Below are 14,893 nucleotides of genomic sequence, written 5' to 3' on the forward strand. Positions count from 1 at the left end.
CTGTCAGGACCATGAACAGCAGCCAGTGATGCAACACTGCCACCTTCAGGTCAAGCTGTGAGACGCCACCTGCACGTCCACAGATGTCAGTCACAGCAGGGAGCAGAGGTCGTGCTGCGACAGCGCCCCCTGCTGGCTCCCCTGCAGCACTCCTTCGCACAGCTTACATTTTACGACCCAACGTCCTCATTTATTGACTTTTGGTGGTCAGAGTGACTCATTCTTCCTCTTCTGCATCATAAAGTTGATTTGATTTTTATTGTTTGTGTTTATCAGCATGTAAACAAACAAACGTCTGTAACGAGCCAACATGTGCACACGAGCTCACTCCAGTGTGTGACGACCAGCTCTACACATCAAACACTTTGATAACATTGTCAAAGGAGCTTGCAAAGAAAAGCGTCTGGACTTCTTTAAGTTACTTGAAGATGTTTCACCTCTCATCCGAGAAGCTTCTTCAGTTCTAAGGTCAAATGGTGGAGAGTCCCAGATTTAAACCTAGTGGGAGTTTCCCCCCACAGAGGGACAAAAGGACCCCCTGATGATCCTCTAATCACATGATCCAAGGTGTGAAAGCAGGTGTGGGTCCCAATCAGCCAGAGTTTCAGGTGTTCATATTTGAACAGAGGCGGGGCTTACGACACCAACTGTCTGCCATCTATAATCCAGTTTTGAGGTCCCTCCCCAGACGCCTTAACGCCCACTCACATCCTGGGCCATCTGATCTCAGGAATTCGCATGATAAGGTGGGGCCAGGTTTCACAATGAACTCACCCGAAACTCTGGCTGATTGGGACCCACACCCAGTTTCACACCTTGGCTCAGGCGATTACAGGATCATCAGGGGGTCCTTTTGTCCCTCTGTGGGGGGAAACTCCCACTGGGTTTATATCTGGGACTCTCCACCATTTGACCTTAGAACTGAAGAAGCTTCTCGGATGAGAGGTGAAACGTCTTCAAGCAACTTAAAGAAGTCCAGACGCTTTTCTTTGCAAGCTCCTTTGACTACGATGACCTGGATGACTGAGAACCTTCACAGACACTTTGATAACATTGTTTTCATATTAACCTGCAGGTTTGCCTTAAGCTGGATGGACCCTGTGCTGTATCAAAAATGATTTGGCAACATGCAAAAACAACTGGAAACAAAACAAACTTTAGAGATTTTATTTTGACACCAATACAAATGAAACTTTTTTTTTTTGCATTTTTTTAAATTATCATTTTCCAACTCGACCTACGGCCAGATCGGACCCTGCACCTCTTTTGTTCTTAAATATAAATTGTATTTGCACTGAAGCAAAACGCTGTTAGCTGGAGACTGAACAATAAAGCTTGATTTAAAAAAAACGAAACACATTCAGGCGTCACTTTGTTTGGATTTTATTTCTCTTTAACATAAAAACTCAGAGTCCACAGAAGGAACAAGTGTTTGACCCCGAGAGGCGAGGCTGCCAGGGGGCGCTGTGACGGCGAGGTCGCAGGGAACCGTCTGTGTTTGCATAGTTTGTAGTTTTCTTACAGCAGGTTTCTGATTTTTCAAACATTTCAAAGAAGAAGAAACAACTTTTGGTTGTGGTCATTATCAGAAAATAAAAACTAAAGCTGGAATGAAACAGACGTCCTGACTGAACGGCACTTTATCGGCGCAGCAGATTTCCCCTCATTTAACAAAAAACAAACTTTTGTGAAACTTCAAATTTTTGAATAAATTTTGTTTTTTTAAAGTGAAACAAACTTTCTGCAGCTAAAGATGAAATCTTCTAAATTAATCTACAGATTTCAAACAGTGAAAAATAAATATCGGCTCTTTGGTCGAGTTTTTCCTGACCTGAATGTTTTGGGTCTGGAGCTCCGGCGGCTGGACTGATGATAAGATGATGAAGTTTCTCTGCTGTAAACGTCTGCATTCAATTGGATGTTTTTTAAAATTTCAGCGATGGCTGTAAACGAGTTATTGCTCTTAATAAAGTGACTGTGGGCAGAAGAACATTAAAGTGACAGTCCTGAGGCACATGCGCACGGCGTCACAGTAGAAGAAGAAAAGCACGACACGTGGTCAGAAGTATGTGGACACCCACAACGAACTGATTGGGGATCAGTGTTTGCAGCAGCAGACGTTCCCTCCACGATACGAACCGGGCCCGTTAACGGAGCCTGAAGGAGGCGACCTACAGACCACTGTCACTCGTCCAAACAGAGCTTCAAGTTTTTAACCTTTCGAAAGATAGAAAAAGATTCATTTGATCCTGAATTTATAATCTCTCACAGGTTTGATCTGTGTGTGTCTCTGTGACAGCACTGATCCCAGCGTTCCCACAGAGCGCCGGCATTTTCCCCACATTTACAGAAATGAGAAAAAGGAAATCATCTCAAGTGTGCCAACAGAAATGTCCCGCTGTTTATTCAGTGATTGCACCGTTTTCTAATCATGCGTGTTAGACCGACACTTCAGCTCAGTTTGTTCATGATTCAACCCGAAAATATTAATAAAACAATAAAAATGAAAAAACAAATATTCTGTTTTTTCCTGAAGCTCGTTTTATGACTCGTCTACTCGAGGCTTTCGGGACCGCGACACTCCAGAGAAAGGAATCGTTTCATCTGAAAGGCTCCGCCCACATCATCTGTGGGGTGTCCACATACTTTTGGCCAGTGAGCTCAGATAATTTGTCATTTCCGTGCAGGAAGCAGCGATTCAGGTGAGCGACCGTGGCGTTAAAGCTGCCGACCGCAAGTTTCTTTGGTTTTTTAAAGTTTAAATTCAAAGAAGGACACAGACACGAGGAGGAGGAGGAGCGACTGCACCAAGACGAAGAATCCCAGAGAAATTCAGACACACGTGGAAACTAAACTCAGGTAGGACAGACAGACAGACGGACAGGTGGATGGAGGCGGGTCTATGTGATGATGAGGCCGGCCTCGCTGTAAACCTTGAACACCTTCTCGATGGCGTTGACGTACGCCGCCGTCCGCAGGTCCAAACCCAGGTCGTACTTGTTGGCGGTTCTCATGATTTGCTGCATCGGAGAAGAGACAGGAAGTGACTCAAACACGTTTGTTTCATGAAATCAAATATTACAGACTTTTATCAGCGAGCACGCGACGCATTGATTTATCATCCATGTGTTCATCAGGGTGAGGGGTAGATTTATTCTAATAACCCCGACACTGCGTTTAAACTGCGTTGTCTCGTGTCATAAACGATCCGTCAGGAGTTCCTGGCGATGTGCTCACTTCCCTTTCCCCCCTCGGCGGGAGGAAGCGTGTAGCCGCTAACGCTCGTCTGTCAGCAGCTTCGTTTTGAACACTGTCACGTTCAGATTTCTTCAGAAGGAAGCACGGGAGGAATATCTGTCGTTCCAAAGATTTCATTTGCTTTGACAGTGCAAATGACAAAAGTTACAGCTTCTGTTTAACTTTTGTGTCACCGTAGAAACGAACCAACAAAATCAGGTCAGGGTCACGCCCTTCGGGGAGGTGTGGTCTCTGAGGGCGCTAACTATAATAAATAAAAATACACGTACATCTGCATTTATTCTGACGTACTCTTCATAACAGTCGGGTTATGATCCAGGTGTTTGCAGATGTGAGATGTGTAAGTTTAATGTAACCTTTGGGTCGTCTGATCACCCGCGTTAAACCAAAACTGGGATCAACTGATGAAGTCGCTCATCATCATCATCGTGTATATTTATCTCAGTTCCACATCGACTGTGACAATAACGATTCTCTGTCATCATCTGCGTTATCATTTACTTTGAGTCATAAACTGGTCGCGGTGATGTTGTATGACTTTCCCTTCGTGCGGCGCTGCAGGTTTGGCGTGCTTACCCGGGCAGAGCGCTCCATGGTGTAGGCCAGACCCGAGTGAACGATGTCCTTCTCAGACGCTCCCTGAAACCACAGAGTGGAGCTTACACACCTGAGGAAGAGGAGGAGACAGTACTCGAGTACTACGAGTATGTGTGTACTCACGGCGATCCGAGCCTGGAACTCAGAGGTGGGGACGACGGGGACGGAGCCGCCGTGTTTGCCGAACTTCCTCTCCAGACTCTCCTGGACCGACACTGCAGGGAGACGAGAGCGTTACTGACAACAAAGATCAGAGCGTTGGTGGGAGGCTTCCTGAGTGGATGCTCAGACTCACTCAGCAGGTGATAGTTGGAGTCTCGCTCGTATTTGAAGGTGAGTCGCCCGTAACTGACGTGGTTCAGGTTCTTCAACCACTCGAAGTAGGAAACCGTCACACCGCCAGCGTTCAGGTACATGTCCTGACCCACGAGAGGAAAAGAGAGAGGGGATAACACAGACGTCTCGTTTACTTCAGTCTGAGACTAATTAACCTTTGACAAAGGTCACGAGCGTTTGCGTCCACTGACCGGGATCACCAGGATGTTTCTCTCCAGGAAGATCTGGTCAGCTTCAGGTGTAGTCGGCCCGTTGGCTCCCTCTGCGATGATCTGAAGGTACCACAGACTCCAGGTCAGTTTACTGATGGAAACCCACAAACGGTTTCCCAGGACGGACATTTTTTAGCGCTATTTATTTAGATTACTTGAATTTATCTGAAATGTTTACGGCTTCCAGCCTCTGGACCGGCACTGTTCCTCATGTGTGCATGAGACACAGCGGTATACTGGGGTGCATGTGGAGTTCCTCGGGGCTCCATCATTGGCCCACTGGATTTTAATATAACGTTCATCTCCAGCTTTAAGGATGTTTCCCAGCAGCTGTTCCCAAACAGTCAGAAAATCCAACAATGACTATTTTTAAATCAAAAGTCTTGTTTCCTCAACTTCTGTTTGTTTCTCTTTATAATTTTCTGCTTTTTGTACTTTTTAAAGGTTTTTATTTATTTTTATTTATAGGTTTTATTTATGTAAAGCACTTTTTCCTCTTCACATCTGAGAACATTCACTCCTTTAAATTCATACATACGCAGTATATTTATAATCTACTAAACCTTGTTTTCTGTATAAGTTTGTGGGTTTCTTCCTTCTATGAATTCTGCTTCTTGCATGAAGGATTTTGTTTTCCTGCCAGTGCCGTTATTCCCGAGTGTCGGAATAATTTGTGACTAAAGACTGAATTAAATATTGCGTGCATGAGTTATCGTCGCACGTATACGTGATGAGCTGATCTGGTAACCGTGGCACCTTGGCCTTGATCTTGTGGGCGTTGCTTTTGGTCAGCTGTTTCTCGCTGGCGGCGGGGATCAGGATGTCGCAGTCGGCCTCGAGGATGCTTCCTTCGTATGGAGTCGAGTCCGGGAAACCCACGATGGTCCCGTTGGCCTGGAAACGACAAACCGTTCAAACTGATGAAAACAGCAGCTGCTTCACACGAATCATAAAACAAACCAGCTGGACTGTTAGTACACTGCAGTGACACAGTACTGCCAGCAGGTGGCACACTGCTCCCGTTTCTGTGTACCCACCAGTTTGTAGTCCTCCAGCTCTTTGGGGTTGATGCCTTCGGGGTTCCAGATGCTTCCGTCCAATTCTCCGACTCCGACGCACCTCGCTCCAAAGCGGTGAAGGTAGCGCATGCTGTGAAGCCCCACGTTACCGAAGCCCTGCAGGCAGAGCAGAGGGCGCATTAACCCATGTGTCTGCTTCACTGTCAGAAATCACACAGCGTTCTCCTGAATAGGAAACTGCACATTTTTATGTAGAGTTATTAGAAGCCGGGTCAGCCATTTGGTGGACAGACACAGCACTGGTTTTAGACTGGGCACCAGCACTGTATGGGTAGAAAAAACAAGTAACTCAGATTCTGTGACAGTCTAAAGTGGCTGCATTACTGTGGCGAGGATCCAGACACTCATCTATCTCTATCCAAGTCATTCAGGCCCTTTGAGGGAAAATGTTCCAGTGTGTTCAACCAAAGTCAGTGCCAGAAGATAAAAACAGGAAACACGCTCACAAAACTTCAGGAAAAAGCTGATAGCTTCAGTTTGCCCTCTGACCTCACTTGGTCCTGAGGCGGTGACGTAGAGGAGCACCACCTTCAGGGGTAAACGTGGAGGTGCGTCTGTAATCTCGACTGAAGTCCTCAGCGGTTGTTCTGTGACTTTAGTGGTTGAGTTTTCGCAGCAGCAGATGTTGTGGGCACGACGTCGCTGTATCTGCTCAGGTCTGTTTTCAGTCAGCGTCGTCTCCTCGTGGTCCTCCTGCGTCTTAGTCGCTGGATGATTTGCATTTTGAAAAAACCCAAACATCATCAGCACAGAGGATGGGCGGAGCCTCCTCCCTGCTCTCCAGCAACACTTGTGCTGAACGTCATGAAGGGCATCCTGAGGTCTCTTTGTTGCGGTCGCCTGTTGATTAAATGAAAACATGCGGCTGGACATGAGTCAGCTGAGGGGGGAAGGATGGAAGAAGTGACGAGGAGGAAGAAAAGTTTTTCTCATTTGTTCTTCATAAATGGATCCAGACCGAGCCGTCTGCTCTCACACTGTAAATAAAAGATGGACAGGGACAGCTGGAGATCCTGTTACTCCTCCTCAATGTCCCCGTCTGAGGTGCAGTTGCTGCAGTGTGATGTAAATTATCCACAGCCGAGTCAGTGTGGTCAGAGCAGGCAGCTACATGCACATCTGCACGTTGCCTCATGCTCGCCGTCTGATGATGAGAGGTACATCACTCGGACCCGAACGGATGAGGAAACGTCACTTAGGCTTAATCTGCTCATCATTTATAACATAAGCAACGCTTCTTCACACCGGCCCACTCCCGCTGACGTCCCTCAGCTCTTCTGTGAGAACTTTACACGGAGGTTTCGGGCTCGTGGTCATCGTGCTGCGTTCACTGTTCATCCTGCTTTTAAACGAAGTGTGAGAACGCTGCAGACGTTCTGTTGTGACGATGGCGGAGCATACCTGGATGACGAAGGTCTTGTCCTGGAACCCGGGGTACATCCCGAGCTGGCTCATGTATGACGCCTCGTTGATGAAGTTCTCGATGCCGTGGAAGACTCCCCGGCCGGTGGCGGAGATGCGGCCGTGAATTCCTCCCTGACTGATGGGCTTCCCGGTGACGCAGGCGTGGGCGTTGATGTCCTGAACATGGACGACACGCCGAGGTCAAAAACAAAAACAACAGCCTAATTCTGAAATAACACATGACTATACCGCTCTACCACGATAGCGCTTGTTGATGGTGTCATCAAGCTGCGCCTGTTTCTGCTTGAAAGCATGGCAGCGGCTGCAGCAATAACAGCTGCAAATTATGGCGGGCGACAGTAAAAGCAAAGAGACGAAGCACTTTTGAAATATGGGGAAAGCCAAAAACTGCGCTTCCTTCACTTCCCTATCATTGATTCACTAATGCTGTATTCTCTCGCAGCTGCTCTATTCCCATGCAGCAGTATATTAATGACTAACCTCGTACTGTGGATGGATTATGTCAGTTGTCCTCCTGACTGAAGTTTGGTCCCTTTTCAGCATCCTGCCATGTGACTGCATTTGTCTCTAACCATCAGGAACCCTCACGTTAACTTTTATCGAGTGGGAAAAAAGTTAGCGTTCATCCTCCAGCTTCTCTGTGTTTATGCTAACATAGCTGTGTCGCTAGTGATCACGTAGCACATCATTATATACCAGCTAGCCCAACTTCAGTAACCCTGCAAACGTCACTGCTGTTTAGTTTTCTGTCTTCATTTATGTTGGAAGTGGTAGCAGAGCTGTACGTTTGAATTTTTCAGAAATCTCTCAGTCAGAACATGCTATGTCATGTTTAGCTAACTAGCGAGCTAACTTCCTGCTAACTTCTAACTCCGTTAAATGTAATAAATCCTGTTTTCATGGATGCCTGGATGTTAAACTTAATTGTTACACCTGGTAAAGCAGCAACACTGATTGTTTTATTAAAGATGAAAGAATTTGGACCGTTTTTAACTCAGTGTTCGTTTGACTTTGGGACCTGAATCTGATGGAGTTTAGGACCCAGATTACTCCGCGAGGCTCCTGACTACGGCAGCCGTAATGCTCCAACAATCCATCAGGTGGTGCGGCTTCGTAGCTTAGCAAAGTCGGACTAAAACATTTTTGACAGATTGCCGAGCGCCGTGTAGCACAGAAAATCTGTTCGAGGTCAGTAAGCACAACCAGAATTCATACATACGGCACACTGTCGATTTTTGAGAAAATTAAAGGATTTTAAGTCCTTATAGTGTGGGAAATACGTTATAAAGAAGAACAGACTATATCGTGATATATATCGTTACCGCACATGATTCAAATTATACCGCGATATGGATTTTAGGCCATATCGCCCAGCCCTACTGTGTAATCATACGCATTTGGACGTCACGTCTTTTTTGCTGGGTCAGTACTCACATTGTGTCCCATGACGGTGGCGAAGGTGTCGGCGATCCAGGACATCTCGCGCTCCCCGGTGCTCATATCCGGAGCAGGAACGTCGATGCCGGGCCCTGCAAGAGCGCATCGGTTCAGGGAGGACGCGAAGTGAAAATTAGCCCACGTCAGCTGACTCTGAACTTCCTGTCAGTAAGATTTAAGCCACTTGCAAGCCACTCTGCAGCCCACCTCCTGCTCTAAGAGCCGCACCACCTTCAGTGGAGCTGACAGGTGTGACATCGCTGTGTGACATCACTCACCGATGAAGCCCTTCTTGGCGAGCTCGATGGTAAACCTTCGGGTTATCTTCTCCAGCTCGTTGTCCTGAAAACACAATTTAAAAAAATACACATATTTTTATTTTGATGCGTTTCACCTTTCAGCGGTGCTGGCTGGAGTACACACCCCAGTCTGACCCCCGTTAAACACAGCAGGCACTTTGATAGGACAGCACGAGTGCACGCCCACATTTGTCTGGCCTGTGTCTGACGAGGGAAACCAAAGAGCAGCAACTGGGAACATGAAGGAAAGTCCCCACTTCCACAAGCTACGAGTTGCAGTGTGATCAAAGGGAAATGCTTGGCGTGATTCTTGTGATCCTCCACTTTATTTTTCCATTGCGGCATTTTGTAGGCGGTCCCTGAGCGCTGTGGTCACGACGGGTTTGAGTGAAAATGAGCTCTCTGCTTTAATGACCCGAGGAAGCTTCTGCTGATGTTCTGATATGGTTCCTCACGGGTTTGTCATAATTGGTCGTCACCGCGAGTGGCAGTTTTAAACCAGACACAGGATCCGTGTCTCGGGGGGGTTGAACCAGCAACCTTCAGGCGAACAACAGCATAAACCACTACATTAAGAGGTCCTCAGGCATCTCTGGAGTTTATTTCTTATGCAACCATGAAAGTGAAGCGATGCAAACATCCGTATGTTACAGTAAATATGGCGTCCTGTAACTGCGCTTTCATTTTTATTTAAACGATCATTCTGTCTTTAAACAAAGGAGGAAACACGATAATCAAGCAAAACGAACTCGTGTGTTTTTTCTTGTGGTATAAATCAAACGCAATCAAAGTCTGACCTAGCGCTCGGCAGGACAAGGACAACAGCTCTACTTTTAGCATTTCATCATGTCTGTCCGTCCATTTCCTGTATTTCTCTCATATCAAGAGGTCAGAGGTCAGCAGTCCTCCCAGTTATGCTCGTGTCAGCTGATCGAAGTTTTCCAGCAGAGAAAGCAGCAAAGAGCGAAGGTCGAGCAAACATTTAGAGAGGGAGGGGGTGGCAGAGGGCCCTGACATCAATGTGGGGAGAAAGTCACGAGTCATCACGTTTCAGAGTGAATCCCTGGCGTCTCTCTGCCAGCTGATGGCTCAGCGTTTCCGCTCAGGTCGGAACGTTTACTGTAAAACAGCAGACAGCTGCTCCGGGTTCTCCATCTACAGCCGTGGAACCATTACAAACAACAAGCTGATGAGCGGGGCCGACTGCAGCATCGTGGGAAAGAACACTTGCACACTCGCGCTTCGTTCACTTACCACAAGGCATTAGGTTTCCATGGCAACACAATAATAATAATCCTATTTCCAGTTTAGTTCGAGGCCGAGCGCTGATCAAGAAATAAAACCACAAGGATCACCGAGGAGGGCCGGCCGGCGTGGAAGCGTCGCACTTACCGAGTACTTCTTCGGGTTGATCTTCACGCCGGCTTTGGCTCCACCAAAAGGCACATCTGGAAACAAAGTCACTTTAGTTCACAAGACAACAAGCAGCAGATTCACTCAAACACAGCAGAGGGCGACGGGGTGCTGGGTTCAGTGTGTCCTCACCTACGACGGCACATTTGTAGGTCATCAGCGAGGCCAGAGCTTTCACCTCGTCCACAGACACCTCTGTGCTGTAACGGATACCTGCAACAGACACACGCCGTTATTTCACGAGACTTTCAATGGTTAAAGTTCACCATCTGTGCCAGCCCACCTGCACTACCTGCTTTGCCCACCAGGAGGCCTCTGCCCACATTTGGGTAACGTTCTGTCCATAATGGAAGTGTGTTTGAGCTTTAAGGTGGACGTGCAGCTATGTGAACATTTATAAAGGTGGCCTGAGCCGCTGAGGCGAGCGGTCAGAAAGTGGAGGGAGGTCAGCGTGGAAGTGGGCCAGCAGCTCTCACGCATCACTGCAAACACAGGCTGCAGGGACAAAATGGCTGTGCTCGGAGGCGAGTGGGAAGGAAAACAAAAACACATGGAGGCAGGTTGAAATGTGAAAGCAGCGGCGGGAGGAAGTGACAACATGATGGATGAGGAGACAAAAGCAGAGAAGGAAGATGGGTGAAGTGAGCGGCCCACGGAGAAATGCAGAAGTGAGAAGGACGGCGTGGAGGAGGAAGCAGAGAAACTCGGTGTGACTCAGGGCGGGTGTGGCCACCTCGCCTCAGACACACGCTGCTTTATAGGAAAACAACCACACCCTCCACCTGCTCCACCACGTCTCTTTATTCGCACACAACACTGGATGTGATGAGTAAAAGCTGTAAGCTGGACTCGCTGAAGGACCTGCAGACACACAGCTGACGACACAGCAGCAGACAAGAGTCACGGGAAAGACTGCTGTGACCAAACCACCAGCACACCACAACTCCCAGTCTACTGATTAAAACACGTCTGTGGCTCGTACAGCGCCTCTTCTTACCGTCAGCAAAGCTCTTTGGGACAAATAAATGCCAATAAATAGAAATAAAGTCAACCCTCTGTCACCCCAGCAATCAACTCCAACTGCAGACTGTATATCAAAGATGGACAATGCCATCATAAAGGCCACTGTGGAGTGGAGTCACCAGCGAATGACGGGTGAACAGGAATAAAAAGCCTTTTGTGGCCTCTTAATGGAGCCCTGTATTCCCCCTCAATCACTGATGAGCAGGAGTCAATTACATATAAGATTAATAACCCAAAGCTCATATACAATGGGGGCGATCGTGGCTCAAGAGTTGGGAGTTCGTCTTGTAATCGGAAGGTTGCCAGTTCGAGCCCCGGCTCGGACGGCCTCGCTCGTTGTGTCCTTGGGCGAGACGCTTCACCTGCCGCCTACTGGTGATGGCCAGAGGGGCCGATGGTGTGATATGGCAGCCTCGCCTCTGTCAGTCTGCCCCAGGGCAGCTGTGGCTACAACTGTAGCTGCCTCCACCAGTGTGTGAATGTGAGAGTGAATGAATAGTGGAATTGTAAAGCGCTTTGAGGGTCTCGAAAAGCGCTATATAAATGTAATCCATTATTATTATTATTATTATTATTACAAATATCATTAATGCAATAATACTAATGACATCAGGTTAAACAGTCTGTGAGGAGCGTTTGCAGCATCTTGTTGAATCGAGAAGACTTTAATATTAGCAAGATGTGCATAATAAAGTGTCCGGAGACTATATGTTCATCACGTCCATCATGTGAGTGAATTTGAAACATTATAAGTTTAACTGATTAAATTTTGTGCCGAAGCAGCAGACGTGAATAAATCCTGAGTAATTAATCTGACCGGCTCTGTGATTTCAGAGCGAAGCAGCATCATGTGATCGTTCAGGTTCCTGCGAGTCTTCGGGGAGCTGCGGGAACTCTGAGGACAGTTAAAGGTGGAGGGGTCCATGACGACAGCTGAGGCGGGTGTGAAAAAGCTCTGAGCTGATTGGACAGCTCAGGTCTCTGTTTGTTTGGTGGTTCAGGTCACATGAACGCATTAAACAGGCTCTCTGTGTTCTCATAATCCGTCTAACTACAATCTACCTGAGGGGAACATTTCCTAATAATCGCTTCCCTCCTTTCTATGAACTTCTGTCCAAGCTCCGCCCCCTGGAGGCCGCTGACGGCTTGCGGTCGTTTACTCGGCTGGATTTTTTCCAGGAAACCTTCACTGGGCCGCTCGAGGCTCAAACTGGCACCAATTTGTCAGCAGAAACATGAGCCGAGTAAATCTGTAATAGCAGGAAAAGATCAGGTCTGTGTGTGATCGGAGCCAGCAGGCACGGCCTCACAGTGGAAACCCCAGTAAAACCAGCGTTTCCACTGTGAGGCTGGGGTGTGAGCTCAGAGCAGGACAGTTTCTGTCCAGCACACAGGAGGAAACTGGCCATCAGAGACAGTGTGCAGTGTGTGGGTGGATTAAGGTGCAGCTCAGGCAATAACCTGACACCCCGTCAGCGTCATGAGCTGACATGTTAAAGAGTGAGTGCGGCTCAGGCTGAGGTGTGTCACAGCAAGTCTGCATTCAAAGTCACTCAAAGCAGCTTCGAATCCTCTGCTGCGCCATCGTATCTGTTCAGGTCTCCAAACGTGGTCTTTCGTGCTCCGAATAAACCGAGCATTTCGTTCACGACACCTCCACCTGTCAGACCACTGTGACCCCCGTCTCCACATGTACTGCAGAGTCTGAACCTCGGACCAAACATCAGAGTGATGGCACAGAGCTCAGAACAAAAACACGGCACCCTGAGCTCGAACCGGACTGACAACATTCCTGCCTGAGGCGGAAACGTCAGCACCAGGAGACAACGCTCCTTTCAGCATGTACATACATGTCACACACACACAAATCCTGTCCAGCAGCTTTTGCAGTCAGAACTGTGATCTGCAGCAGGCAGTGGACCCGCTACAGGCCAGCCACAAGCCAGGAACAGAAGCCTCCAGCAGGGAGCGGGGCCACATCCCACAGGGGTCATGGCTCAGCAAGCCCCAGACATGCACACACATGCAGCATTCACGCCTCACGCTTGCCCACCCCAGCTCTTATACTACAGCTTTTTTACAGTGCAATATTTGCATTATTCTTCATTGCCGTTTGCTTGACGTCCTTATTGGTTTAACCAAGCTATCTTTGAACCTTTACCTCAACCATCTGATGTTATTAAAGCTGTGTTTCAGGTTCACACAGGAAATCCCTGCTTTGGGGATGAATGCACATTAATTAGTGAGAGGAGAGTAAAATCCTAAAGTGGCTGTCTCACTGGACGAAAGCTTCCTCGGGCTGGTGTGAATAACATTTCCTGCACATCTGATTTTAGTTTCTTTGCGCACGCACAATGTGGTTTTAGCTGGTTAAAAGACGGGAGTCTAGTTTTAAATCAAAGTAAAAGCACAAAAATCTAGTCTGTCTGAATCTGGATCAGGCTGCTTTCAAACCCTTTACATTCATTTTTCATGTGGGTTCAAATCGTGTCACGTCGGCTCTGCGTGAACGTGAACTTTTTTCAGCGGTGCTAACAGGCGCCGGGCGCGGGAGACTCACCTCCCTTGCAGGGCGTCCGGTGCTGGCTGTGCTGAGCCCGGTAGCCCTCGATCACCTCCCACTCCCCGCTGTCTCTCTTGATGGGGAAGCTGACGCTCAGGACGTGGTTGCACGGCTTGATGATCCGCAGGATCCCGCGGACCCGGCTCCTCTTCTGCTCGGCAGTCTCTCGAGTCTTCAGGTCTTCCACCAGCTTGTCCTCCACGATAGCGGCGCCCTTATCGAAGAAGCCCTCCACCATAGTGAAGAAGTTCGGGTCGTCGGCCGGATCTACGGCCTGGCTGTAGCCGCGGTGCCGCAGCAGGGACGCGGACGCCGGCAGAACAGAGTCAGCAGCGGCGGCGGGGTACCCCGAGGCCAGGACGCCGCCCGCTCCCCGGGTGAGTAGCTCTCCGAAGTACCGGTACATTTTCACGGTTTGTAGAAGTTCGCCGTCCCAGGGAGGTGAGACGAGACCGCGGGGAAGACGAGGAAATGGAGCCGCGTAAACACAGAGCTGTACCGCAGCAGCGGCTCCTCCTTCCCGCCGCCCCTTCCTGTCAAGCTAGACCGCCGCGTGAGGCGCCGGGCAAGACGTGCGGCTCAATTTCATACACAAAAACCCGCACGAGACCGGCAGCGCCGGGAAGGAGGCACGTAGCTTAGCTTATCGTTAGCTTTTGGCAACACCCTGAAAAGTCGTTAAAACCGAACAACTTATTAAATAAAGTGCAGAGAAGCACACGGAGAGGACCAAATACCGCTCTAAAACAGAAGCATCCACCAAAAAATGGACATTTTGACGGTATTTAACACGTTTAGAGTTAATGTGTGGCGGTTTAAGCTAGCATCGCCACAGTTTTGCATATCCGGTCGTCTGGACTCAACTTTCCAAATAAAAGCCCAACGTTCACTGCAGATTTTCAGCCATTTTCTCCTGATACAGTGGTCCCTTGTTTATCGCGGGTGTTACGTTCCAAAAATAACCCGCGAAGTAGCCAACTTTATTTTTTTAAATTATTATAGGTGTTTTAAGGCTGTAAAACCCCTCACTACAAGCTTTGTACACTTTTCTCAGATACACGTGAACTTTTTCACACTTTGTCCTCTTGTTTAAACACTCTCAAACTTCAAAACTTCATAGAAAAAAAGTCCAGTATTATAGAATGAAACCAAAGGCACCGGCGGTTGCCTTTGAGGGTGCAAAACGACATTGTTTGTGTTTGTTGGGGAGAAAACTTAAAAACACACAGTCCAGCACTTCAGAGTTACACT

At 48.1% G+C, this 14,893-nt stretch overlaps 1 protein-coding gene across 1 annotated transcript; it reads right to left on the minus strand.

Annotated features, from left to right (window-relative positions):
* Positions 1-1,151: 1,151 nt before the first annotated feature.
* LOC120734862 (glutamate dehydrogenase, mitochondrial-like) lies at positions 1,152-14,519 on the minus strand. Its single transcript, XM_040033921.1, has 13 exons — positions 13,640-14,519; positions 10,189-10,269; positions 10,036-10,091; positions 8,623-8,686; positions 8,342-8,436; positions 6,884-7,063; positions 5,441-5,578; positions 5,160-5,297; positions 4,383-4,463; positions 4,151-4,274; positions 3,979-4,070; positions 3,835-3,897; positions 1,152-3,020 (listed from the first exon to the last, which is right to left on the minus strand). Exons 1-13 carry the CDS (start codon positions 14,046-14,048, stop codon positions 2,901-2,903), a joined length of 1,641 nt encoding a protein of 546 aa, XP_039889855.1. The 5' UTR covers positions 14,049-14,519; the 3' UTR covers positions 1,152-2,900.
* Positions 14,520-14,893: the final 374 nt, after the last annotated feature.

The sequence above is a fragment of the Simochromis diagramma genome, unplaced genomic scaffold (genome assembly GCF_900408965.1).
Source record: "Simochromis diagramma unplaced genomic scaffold, fSimDia1.1 OVJJ01000176.1, whole genome shotgun sequence".
NCBI classification, from domain to species: Eukaryota; Metazoa; Chordata; class Actinopteri; order Cichliformes; family Cichlidae; genus Simochromis; species Simochromis diagramma.